We start from the raw sequence: 12,938 nt of genomic DNA on the forward strand, positions 1-12,938 counted from the left end.
CTGGGCTGTTTTTCCAGCTGTGTCTTCCAGACTGGAACAGCCTCAATGGAAAAGAACTGAAAATGTGAAGAAGGAGGTGAGGAAAACTGTTGCTTCTGCACAGCTGAAGTGCCATAAAAGTGAGCACGTGGTTGAGGGAGAAGCACGAGGAGCTGCAGCTGCGTGTCACTTTTCCAACTTCTGTCTTGAAAGCCTCCTTCTTCCTTGCTTTGTCGGTCACTGCTGCTCTGACTTGTGATCTTTTTCCTCTTCTTACCCATACTTGCAGAGGTGAAACCTGCTTCGGTCCCATGGACTCGGCATGCAGGCACTCTCAGTGACATCCACTCTGCCCGTAGCATTTAACTGATGATTTACCTTGGTTGGCCTCACTAAGTGACTGCAGTGGTCCTATTGTGTGAAGGAGTAGAGCTTAATCGTTCATGAGGGTTAGTTCTTTTCTTAGCTCTTCCATGCTGGATGAATGGAGGAAGATCAAAGACAGCTTTTGATGGTAGCCATTAACACCTTCCAAAATGAGAGTGCAAACATTCTTTTCACTGATGGAACTGAGGTTGATTATGTTTTCCTGAGATGGTAACACCAGATTGTACGCAACACTTGCTTTTTACATCCCTTTGAAAGGGCAAAGAGGTGAATGTATTGAGCAGCTGTGCCTCCATAAACAAATGTACTGGCACACACTGCTACACCTATCAGAGAGTAAATGCTGGTAATGTATTTGACAGTCTGTCTAAATTGCACAAAGCTGACAATTGGCTAAAAACACAGCAGTTTCTTTTTAAATCTGATTGATTTTGTTCCTAAATGACAGTAATTTTATCATGTTGTTTGGTTATAGTGTTGACAAGGTGAGCTTGCTGCTGATACTTGCTTTTAATTTTTGTAACTGAGCTACAGTAGGATTTTAACAGTGCGCCTAATTACTGTGCATATTCAGAGATAAAAGAGTGCTCTTAATGTGTTATTCATAACATGGAGTATGAGAACATTATAAGGCCAGGATTTCCTTTAAATATTAATTTCATGGTAGCCATGGATGCGTTTGGCTCTTGTAAAGAATGAAAACACTGAATGCAGCTCTGAATTTCCTTCCATGCAGTTGACTTATATAAATATTTTCATTCTCTAGAATGGAGGAAACGGTGAGAAATCTACTCCAGAGCCAAGGATCCCCAGGCCAGAATGGAGAAGGAACTGTCAATATCATGAAGGCATATCAGGTAGTAGTGACTTATTACCTATTTTCATGTGATGGAAAAGTTCTTTAAAACAGGTCTCACTGCTGAGATGGATGTGTTGGACGATGTTTCCTCTGTTTGTTACAAATACTTACAAATGGTTGCTGATACCATCTGCATTTTTCCAGATGTTCTCTCACCATAATTAGAGGCTTTTTGTTTTTACTGACATTATTATCTGCAGTTGTTACTTTGCACAGCTTACAGGGGACAGTGAAACTAGTTTTGAAGACTTTCTTGAAGTGCTTGTTATTTTAAGTAATATATTCCAGCACCCCTAGAAGACATAGATGCTTTTTACAACTTGACCTTCACATTAGGATGGATAATTTTATCAGCTCATATTCCTATTGAGTTTGAGGTTTCCATATCAAGCTGCATAATTTCCTCATACTGCTTGTGGCGAGAGCATTTTATTAGCCTCACTTGGGGTACAGGGAAAGTATCTCAGGACAGATTTTAAGAAAGCAATAATTTCAGAGCTTTTTGTATGGAACCGGGTCAGTTTGTGCTGTTTATGAGAAAGGAGAGTTGTACTCTTCTCTAGTGTACTGCTGTGTTCTGGAAGCAGTGCACCTGAGGTGGTGGGAAGACTCTGGTGGTGGAAAGTCTCTGGAAACAGGAATGATCTACAGCCCAGCTAGTCAGATATTCTGCACATTAGACCTTTTAAAAAGCACTTACTGAAGGCAGTTCTATGCTTTATCTTTTAAATCAAAAGAAGCATTTCTTATGAAGATGTAAAATGCTGAAGTGGTGTGTGAAAGTCTGTACAGGGTAACAACCCTTCTGATAAGACACTTCTCAAAAGGTTTAGTTACCGTAGTTCTTTCGTACAGAAGGAGCAAAAATACAGCCATGTAGCTAAACAAAAATGTGTATTAAGAAGTATTTATTGCTAAAATTGAATTTTCATTTTAAGCTGGGATTGAAGGGAAAAAAAGTCTTTTAAGTTAACCTTCCAAAATAATCATTTTTTCATGGTAAAATGATAGCCTGTAAAATTTAATTTCAGAATGAATTAAACTTTTTGTTGAACTCGTAATATAGAACATTGCGTGTTCAGAAACTGGTTATGAAAGCATCTATACTTTACTTGCTACTGTTTTGGAATGTGAAACCAAAACTCAGTTCCCTCTTCTTGGTTGAGTTCCCTGCTCACTCCTGCAGCAGAACACTGGGTGTTCTGAAATGGACTTCGTTTCATTCTCTGACTTGGGTGGATTCCTTGCTTGTCTGTTTATAACATACACTGTTTATGAAAGATTTTATTACCAGCTGTTCTCTGCGATGTTTTCCCTTGGAAACCAGAGTAAGATGACACTAGAATTAGGTTGTAATTTCTTTGGATTTTGTTTTTGAACTTTGCACAAGAGAGGAAATAGAGAAAAGCAGAAAATTATTTGCTGTGTGATCTTTTTAAAGTAGAAGTTTCATGTATGTACTGATGTCCTAGAGAGGAATGAAACTGATTTTTCCAATTTCAGTATTTGTACATTTATGTGGAACTTTTCCTTCGTGTTTTCTTTGCCTTACAGTTTTTTGGAAAGAGAAAAGATTTCTGTTTGTTTTCTTTTTTTTTGTTATTTTTTTCCTTTCTTTGGGCCACAGGCATTTGTTGTAGCCTGCCAGTCAGAAGAGTGGTAGCACGGCATCTTTAGTGTAAAATATCATGTGTTTATTTTCAGTCCATCACAAGAAAGTTTTGCCCAGTTAACAACATGAAAAGCAATTCATTGTTTCTCTTGAGCTCTAGCAAACAGCTCTTCTCGCCTATTGCATCGCTCTAACACTTTTTTCCTTTCTTTCTGGACATGAGGTTTCCTTTGAAGCTGCTGAGTGATAGCTGGGGCTCATTCTGCAGGCCAGAGTTAGGTGGAGTGTAGCCATCTCTGTCCCAGGACCTTCCAGGGTCCCGTTACTTTAGAATTGTTTTTAATCTTGTGCTTTGCATTGTATAACGTTCTTCTCTTCCTGTTCTCTTCGTGTTCTTGGGGAAGTTTTACTGCTTGTTTTAATTGTACTCATGATAACTATGTCAGCTTGTACTTTATCAATTCTCATAGCTTTTTATTGCAAATATGTGGCTTTCTTTGCTTATGAATTTTTTTTCCTAATTCACAACTCAGAAGCAATGCTTTTCCCTTTCCTGAAGGAATAGCTCACATACTGCACCTTGTACCAGTCTGTGATGAGTGAAATAGGTAAAAATATGGAACATATCCTTGAGCATTGTTGTTTTTCTGAATGTATCTTTGAATTATTCATCCTCCCATTCCTTTTGTTCAATTGTTATGACAAACTTTTGAAAAGTTTGTTTTTGGAAGATGTCAAGGAATGGCTCTATTCACATGGAAAGCAGCACATTTCAGCCCTTGTACTGCTTTGTAGGCTACAAATAGGTTCGCTTGTTGTATGTTTGTTACTCAGTGATGAAGCAAAAACTATGCAGTGAGTTAGGCAACAGCCACGTGTAACAAAAGATAATACCTGGAACACTCATCAAAACAGGTAGCTGGCAAAAAATCTGTGATCTGAAATGAGAAATGTATTAGTAAAGCATTGTAAGAATAATGATTATGTTACTGAAACCAACTGTGGAAAGCATGAACAAACATATAATCTAAATGTATGATGAATTGTGTTAGAAAAATTGATTCCAGGTTTGGCAAGAAGCAGTATTGCAATAGAAACTTTTCTTTTATGTATTTTTCAAATATGCCCAGACCATTTTGTGATGTACTTACAAGGCTAATTCATACATGGAGAAAGAACTTGAATATACAGCATAGGTGAAGTTTCTTTGTATCCTGACATATTCCGTTTTTTGGGAACATGATAACCATATTATCACCCTATATTGTGAGGTCAAGTATAGATGTGAGCTAACACAGGAAAAGACTTTTTTGAAATGAATTCCAACTGGTATATGTACATATATACGTATGCACACCTATCTTCTTATAAAGATACAAAACTCAACTGAATCTGTAAATACTACCATTGTTTTTAAAGCCATCCTTTATAATCATGCAGTTACCTTGTAGAAAGTATTCTGAATCATACCTGTTCCCTGTAGTAAGTACCATACAATCTCCACTCAGTACTCTTTGAGTATCAGATTTTAGTGCTGTTTCACAGCCACGTATTTTGTAACAAATGAGGACGTGCCAGGAGATCTTTACTGTGTCTTATCAACATATGCCCCATATTCTCTGACACCACGCTAAGTTAGTTTTAGTGTGTGTACTCTGTTCAAATTAATGTCTGAATACATCTGTGCAATAAATGCTTTTGATCTATTGACCATTGTCTACATATTTGTTTTTTACAAATCTAATTATAGTTCTGGGATTTATGAAATTGAGTTCTTATTATAATATCAATAAGCCTGACTCCAGAATAAATATTGTTGCTAATGAACATTAAATGTTGCACAGCGATCGTGTCAGAGGAATAATAATAAGATAGAGCCTAGAGTGTACAGTATTATTACAATATTGTGTCATGTCTTGTCAAGATTCTTACTTCTAGCAAAAATATTCTAACCCCTTCCATAGAGCCAGCTGCCCTACGGGAATTTAATTTGCTGGACTTACAGATGGATGATGTGATTTCTTTAGGGTAAATGATTGTAGAAGCAGGATTGTAAATAAAATTCTCCCTTACCATTTTGCATAATAATAACGTTGGGAACACTTATAATGAACGCTCACATAAATGTTGATATGAATACTTGTGATTTGAATTCATGCGAACCATCATGTTTCTTGCTTAAATGTTTATATGACAAAAAGGCTCTAGTGTATGAGCTTTTATGTTTCAAAGAGGCATTAACCAACTGCAGATAAGACTGTGAAAGGCCAAACCACTACCTTACATGTTCCTACTACTGTCATTCAAGCTACTACTGCTATATTTTACAGGGAAAGTGATCCCTAGAAATAATTGTGAGTAATACTTCAATCCAAAAAGCTAAAACAAAAACCATTGCAGACTTTTCTTCCTAAGTTTGTATTTTGGATCAAAAACTATAGAGTCAGTTCCCTGCTTGATCACATTACCGAGTGTCTGGAGTCTTACCTGGTTACAGATCACTCAGTGTCTTTCAGATTTTGTTTGAATTGCTTTTCTGTCAGTGTACCGCAATCAAAATAGATGGGAAGGAGTGTTTGTTGTAAGTTGATAATTTGTTGCAGTTGTGGAATTGTCAAGATGGGCAGTGAAGCTCAGGACAGACATGGCATCGGAGGGGAAGGACAATCTTCTGTTTCAAGCACTGTGTTCAGGAGATTGGATTCAGTTCCTTCCTTTGACACAAATGTTTCTGTTTCCTGGAGCAAATACACTTCATCTGTCTATTTTGTTTTTACCTTTGTCTATAAGAAGATGGTAACAATGTACCTTTTTACTCTCAGGTACATTTAAGATGACATCAGTGTGTATGAACTGCTGCTTGTGATAACAGGGGCATTTATAGACAAATAATGAGTAGAAAAAGATAAAAGTAAAAAAAGACTTTTTGTATTTTGGTAGACTTGAAAAAAGGCATATTTCTCCCAAATGATTTTGCTCAGCATACTGTACGCTATTACTATACTTCTAATAGGAAATGAATCACTTTCAAGTGGAGCTATTCTGTCTTATATTAAAAAAATGTAGGAGAGAATTCTGCTGTGGGGAAATGAGTACTCGTGAGTGAAGCCTTGCAGCCTTTTTTGTGCCCCACTGTGCTTCTTTGAAGTAAACTCTCCAAAAGAATACTGCACTGGGGAGCAGATTCTTTCCCCTGCTGGGAACTGACATCCCAGCTTCTACACAGCCTGAAGCCCATCCCCATCTAATATCACAGGCCAGTCATCCCTGAGTGTCTGTGCTGGGGAATTTGTTGAGGAGAATGAACCCGTTCTGAGGTCAGTGCTGTTGAGTCATCACCAAGCAGTCTGGTTAAAAGACTGAATGGGGATTATGGGTAGCCTTAGTAGTAGGGTGCTTCAGTTTTCTTTGGCCCTGGGTGTAACTCAGAACAGAAGTTTGAGTCCTTCCTATCTTTCTGATACTGGTAAGTGTCCCTTCTCATGTTTTGTCCCTCTGTCCATTTTGGCAGCCATCAGACTGAAGTCTTTAACTGGTAGCAGAAAGCTTGAACACTTGTAGCCTAGGAATTTAGAGGGACTCTTCAAGCCAAGTAAGAGCTGGCTTGCTGGTGGTGGGGATCTTTGGTCTGGAGGGATGACAGGATTTGGTAAGTAACTTCAGAAGTGATTTCATAAGTTTCAGTGTTATAAGAGTGGTGCACAGAGCCGCACAGGGGACATCTGTCCCATTTTGCAGGACATCACCACCAGGGCAGTAATCTGTTCACGCTGCAGCTTCACTGGAGTGGCTTTGTGCTTAAGAAAGTTCAGGTCCATTTTCTGCCTTCTTGCTAGATGTAAAAATGTGTTTATGTGCCTGCCTTAGCTACAGGTAGGAAAGGAGATTATGAACACTCGTAATGACTCTTGATACTGATAACTTCAATACAAAGATAAAGTCATTTCAATTCTAAAAGACCTTTATCTCTCATTTGTGAAGCCTGGAGTGTTTTGCTAGTTGCTTTCTGAAATAGGCATCTGTGAGGTGAGACTACATGAATGATGCAGGCATATTTCAGTTGGCAACGTTGGCCGGATCGACCTGATTTCTTGTCGGTGTGTTTTGTGAGAATCAAATGTTGAACAGTTGTTGAGGCTGTCACTTCAAACTTGGACAGACGTTGATGTCAACAGCTCTATCATAAGAAGAAAAACTGTATCTGTTGCACTATAATTTTATCTTTACACAAAATTATGCAAGTTTAATGTTCAGGCCACTGATGTGTAACATTTTATAGAAGGGACATGGTCTTGAATTGGAAAAAAGGCACTAGTTGAATTCCCTAGTTGAAATCCACATAGAATTTTTAATGCCAACTTCTATTGCAGAGTGGAAATATATCCTTAAAATTAAACTCACATCTCTGGGACAGAAGTGCACACAGGAGACTGCATCATCCAGATCCCCTCATCTACAAAGGAGAATATTACAAGGCAAAGCTTGGCAGTTTTGTGTCTCCCAGGGAAGGACTGAAGTGGAACCTCCCACACTCTTGGGAGCTCCATTAGGGATGCTGGACTGTCAGGGACATGAGGATCTGCTCTTGTTCTGCTTTTCCATGCAGAGAAACCAGCAGCTCTGTAACAAGCAATTCCTTACAGGTTTTTCTTCCGATAGCTTTCCACCAGTGTGCAGAGATTCTGTTAAATATTTGTTCCCACATTTAACCAACTTGAGGTTGGATTCTTGTCCCCAGGGGACAGTGACGTGCTCTTCAGACGCTGTTCAGAATTACAGTTTTGTCATAAGGAACTTGTGTGCAAATAGTTTTCCCCTTTTGATCATTTGTTTGTAGTACAGTGACAAAGCAATGGAATTATGCTTAGCATAACTGAAGTCTCATAAGTGAAATTTGCAGTTTGTTTATCTGTGGTTCTCAGAAAACAAGCTGCTCTTTGCCTTCCTAGGATTTTCTATACCTATATATTCTCTAAAAGCAAGCAGTGAAGATTGACTGCTGTTATGTATTATAATTATTGTAATTCTCCGCTTATATTTTCCTTGACAAGGTATTATTATTGTGTTATTTTTATCTTTTGCTTTATCTTTAGATTTTATTTTATTTTTATGAGTGCACAAAAACCAGCCCATATACATTAGCTGAACCCTATACATATGAAACAGGCATAACAAATTCATAGATACTCTAGAAAACAAGATGATGAGGTGATTCACAGCCTGACAGATGAAGATCATCCTAATGTGTACAGAGACTTCTCATTTATGCACAGCAGGTTACCTGCAGCCTGAATCTTGCCCTTAATGATGTTCTTATGGTTGTCCTTTTCTTAATTCAGGGGTTGTATGTGAGAAAAGAGTATGGCTCTAACATAGCACTGCTCAGTCATCTTAAGAGATTGCAGTAACCTCCTGGACTTCACAGCTGCTATCAGTTTTCAGATAATCTTTCTGCTGTTTGGGGAGATGCTCTGTTCCTGCTCCAGCACCTCTGCACCTTTCTTGTGACGGTGGCCCCAGCTCTGGTTACAGTACTTGAGATGGGCTCTCACAAAGGCAGAGCAGAGTGGATCAGTCACCTCCCTCACCCTGCTGGCCATCTCTCTTTTGATGCAGCCCAGGATACAGTTGGCTCTCTTGGCCAAAGTGCACATCATCTTTGAAAATTATTTATACGTAAGAGTGTGCATAACAGTATAACAGCACAGATATGTTTATTCTGGAAATGATTTGCTCTACTGATCAGATTTAAAACCTGGTTATGTAATAATATGCTCCTTTTTTTTTTTTCCAAATACCACAGGGCGCTTCTTCGGTCAGCTTCAGTACTTGTGCTCGTGGTGTGAACTAGTCAGTTAATATACTGCTCTCATACTAAAACATTAGTTAATACTCATCTTCAGATGTATTCCTTAGAGCTACTTGTGACATTCCCAAAAGAAACCATGTACCGAAAATTGGACTTTCTTTTGGGAAAAAAAAATCCACCACCAACAAAGAGCACTTGAACTGTTTCATTTCATTAAAAAGAGCAATTTGGCCTTCATCCAAGTGGTAAAAAGACATTATTAAAAACAAAACGTGGAAGGGTTGCAATGGGAATAAAAACAGACTTCCTTCTAGCAATTTAAATCTAGAGTAATTCTGTTGCCTTAATTACATAAAATTTACCACATGAATTTTCAGAATAGTTTGGTTTGTTTGTACTTCAGTCAAGGATGGGTATTTTAATGCTGCCACTTCAGTCTAGTGTAGTTAGTTTAGTACTTACAGACTCATTCAGGAAAGTTTAAATGCTGAATATAGATTTTCTGAGAGAAAAGGTGATTACTTCAAGAGTGGTACTAATGAACCAGTTAGTACGGAGAGTACCTCCATAAAAAGTCTTGGTGCGTATTCTCATAGTATCGCATACACACATATGAGGAAGAAACAGCTTAGCTCTTGAAATACCTGTTCTTTCTGCCATTGTCGTTGCTATTGAACGTTGCTGAAGTGTTCCATTTTGAAAAAGCAATAGAAAACAAACATGCTGAGCATTGCCCTGCCATCCCTGTGCCTGAGGCTTGCCTTGCAAGAGTCACTTCCAGAACTGTTACTGATTTTGACAGCTGAAGTGCCAGGGAGGGGGGTGATGCTGATAATGTGAGTGTTTGTTAACTACAGCCAGGATGGTGTGAACAGTAATAATTGGTCACAGGTTAGAATTGCTCTCTTCAATACCCCGGACTGAGGTTCAAATGGGGACTTCAGAACAGGAAATTCCATCTATTCTTACTGATCTGCTAAGTTCACTTACTAGTGAGTACTGTGAAGGCCTTCCTAGTACAGTCCTCTTGATCCAAACTTTGTCTAAACTATGTATTTCTGATGCATGGAACAGCCAATAAAAGCATCATTGGGAAGTTTACTAATGTGCCTGCAGAATGCTCAATAGGGCCGATAGCCTGGAAGATTGAGTGTTTTCAGAGAAGAATAATATATAGAACATTTGGGTTGATAAACGAGTGGTAGGAGGCTCGTATCAGAAACATAAAGAAAGTGCTTTGTTCTCTTCCATCACCCATATTTAATGTAGGGTGTGTTATTGCTCACTGTGTTCAATCTGTAAGTCAGATCCAGAGATGAAAAACAAAAACTTGTATATGTTTTTCCTAACAGTGGTAATGTTAAAATATGAAGAGTTTGGGATGGTTCCGTAATACATTCTGATATAGGTGCATTCTTTTCTTTTTCTTCAATTTTTGGCAGCTTCTCCTGAATAAGAGCTATTAGGTAAACAAAAATGTATTATTACTGTATTTGCTGATGTTCTTTTTAAAGCAAAACTGTGTTTCAGTCTGTGCTTTCACTGGGAGGAAATGAAACAAGAGAACAGCGGAATGCATAGATACAGGAATACTGGGTGAAAACAGAAGTCTTGTTCATAGCGTTTTATGAGATTAGATTTAGATTGCACCATTACATCGTATGCAGTTGTTGAAGATTTTACATGGATTGCTCAGTTTTTGGTTTTTTGAGACATGGATCGTGGTGTTTAATCACATTGCCATTTGCAGATTAAGCAAACTTAGGAAACTATTTCAGATGCTCATGTCACAGTGACATCAGTAACTGGTCCTGTACAAAGCATCTAACAGGAGACGCTGTGAATTCATCACTCCTACTTTACATTGCTCTGACCTAATGTAAAATGGTCCTTTCTGTACTTAAGGTTTGACTAAATGAAACAGGTTATAAAACACATCAGAATATGCTGCAAAGGTGTCAGAGGTCATTTATAAGAGGCATTGAGCCACATTAAGCAATTCATTATGAGGAAAGAAAAAGGTTTATGTCAGGGAGAGAAAGGTGAGTAAGATGATGCTGGAAAACATATTAAACCTTTTTGGAATTTTAAGTCAGTAGTCCTTGGAGCAATTGCTGCCTTTTTTCAGTTTGTGCAGTCGAATTGTTTGAGCTCATTGTGCATAGCTTGGGGCTGTTTTTTCATGCAAGTACAAAGAAGCCCTCACCTACTATTTTTATCTACATTGGCAGTCTGAACATTCTCGTTTCGTATCGCTCACTTGCAGTGAAAAATGGTGCTGAACACTAGGAGGTCTGCCGTGAAAATAACAGTGAGAGTACATAGTCAATGAATACATCAAGACTATAGAATGGCCTTGCAAGAAACAAAATTGAGAATTTATTATTACATACAAATTTCTGTATGTGGTTTTGCAAATTGCAGCTCAGGTTTTGGAGGTTAACGGTGTGCCTTCATGATAGCAGGAAAGAGTGTTAAAATTGTGCAACTAAAGGAATCTACCTGGATTCCCAGTGGAGTTAGTGAGATCCAAGACACTGTGCACGGAAGCTTCTGAGACGTGTTCATGGGAAGTGCTAAGTGGTTTGAAGTGCTGAGTTAGATAGCTTGGGCTCCACATTGGCTGGATTCTGGGGTGAATGGTACCACTGACTGCATAATCTGCTAGTAATTACATTGCAAAAAATGCTCAGTTTTTTCTCAAGTGTTTCTAAGCAATCATAAGCACTAAGTTAATATGTGTTCTGCATATATTGTTTTCTTGTGTATGTGTGACTTAAGTGTAGTATTTGGAAAAATGCAGGCATTAATCAGAATAATTTGAATTTGTAACCTTCATAAAGTCATATATGTACAATATACAATATATAGACATATACATCCTGGAAGTTGAAGAATTAAAAGGAATTCAGAAAGAAAAAAAGAATGAACTGTGGTGTCACAATCTGACACTGTAAATGGGCACAGTGATAGTTTGAGAGATCTTTACTGCATTGCATCCAAAATGCTATGCAACTGCGGAGGAATTTGTGTTAATCATATGAGCATGATCTTTAGCTTCTGTAAGTAAGGATGCCATTTCTAATTAGTACTTGTCAACTTCCAGACAAACAAGTTGTCATCAAATGCTCATTGAGAAAATCAGCATCTAAAGGATCTTGATCTTTTGAAGATTCTTGTTTGGCTCGAGCAGAATTTTGTGACATGACTTTGGAAATATTGCTATTTATAATCAGTACTGTAAAGTACAGATTCATTTATAACATGTTATATTGCTGTAGCCACTTCTCCAGTGAACTCTGCGATATCTCTGATTCAAGATGCTCTCTGGATAACCTCTTCCAGTGACCATCTGTCAACCTTCATGTGAAAAAAAGATCATGATCATGTTCTAACTTGTTCATAAAGATCTTATCATCAAGCAACTTCCAAGAAGAGCCTTGCCTCTGTCTTCTCTTCTCCCTGCTATCAGATGCCTTCCTGTGCAGTTGTTTCCTGGTCTGTACTGGTGCATGAGATCCATCCTTCCTCAGTGTGTGACTTGCCATTTCTGATGCTGGCAGCTATACCATAGCTTTCTTCTGAGCCTCTTTTTTTTTTAATTTATTTTTTTTTTTAATTTTTTAATTATTCTTTGCATCATCAGACTGTAAGTCTTCCTGTTTTGATATTTTGTAGATTGAAATTGAAATATTTTAAATGGAATTCATTTTTTCCACCTTTTCATGCGTGTATGCTGTAATTCCTAAAAGGCAACTTAAAAGTAAAGAAAGGGAAGGAACGGCAAGCCAAGATATTACCAATGAAACTTTAAAAGTACAGTTTTGAGATGGCAGTGGGTAAGAAATAGCTGGCTAAACATCCCTTTGACATTTGTCTGTTCCTTGGAAAGATGACATCTTGAAGGAAGGGCACCCAATTCAGCTCCCAGTGAGTAATACTGAGTCTGAAACTTCAGCTTATTGCCTATCTGGTAGAAAGGATGAGGTTGTTTCTGAAATAACTAGTTCAGCATCTTTCATCTTTTTGCAAGTTTCTGTATGATCTTTCCTATCACTTTGGTCATTTTTTTATTTATAAACAGTGGAAGCACTTTCTTGTCCAGTGCTCTCAAAGGTGCGCAAGCCTGGCTTTAAACGTTTATTTATATTCCTGCACACTCCAGGAAAATTATCATTTGGCATTCCAAGTATATGTCCTGCTCTCTTAATTTATTATTCTTTTCTACTTCAACTAACTGAAAGCCAACTTTATAATGAGTCTCAGTCAGGTCGCTGCATTGTATGGCTTCA

General features: G+C 38.0%; 1 protein-coding gene across 2 annotated transcripts in view; it reads left to right on the forward strand.

Moving 5' to 3' along the window:
- Positions 1-12,938, forward strand: part of NCKAP5 (NCK associated protein 5) — a 356,004-nt gene that overhangs the window by 231,040 nt on the left and 112,026 nt on the right. For both annotated transcript variants that reach the window (XM_072341540.1, XM_072341542.1), the window contains one exon: positions 1,133-1,223. In XM_072341540.1, the coding sequence (XP_072197641.1) occupies positions 1,133-1,223 (91 nt within the window). The remainder of the gene's footprint in view (positions 1-1,132; positions 1,224-12,938) is intronic.

This window comes from Excalfactoria chinensis, chromosome 7 (genome assembly GCF_039878825.1).
Source record: "Excalfactoria chinensis isolate bCotChi1 chromosome 7, bCotChi1.hap2, whole genome shotgun sequence".
NCBI lineage: Eukaryota > Metazoa > Chordata > Aves > Galliformes > Phasianidae > Excalfactoria > Excalfactoria chinensis.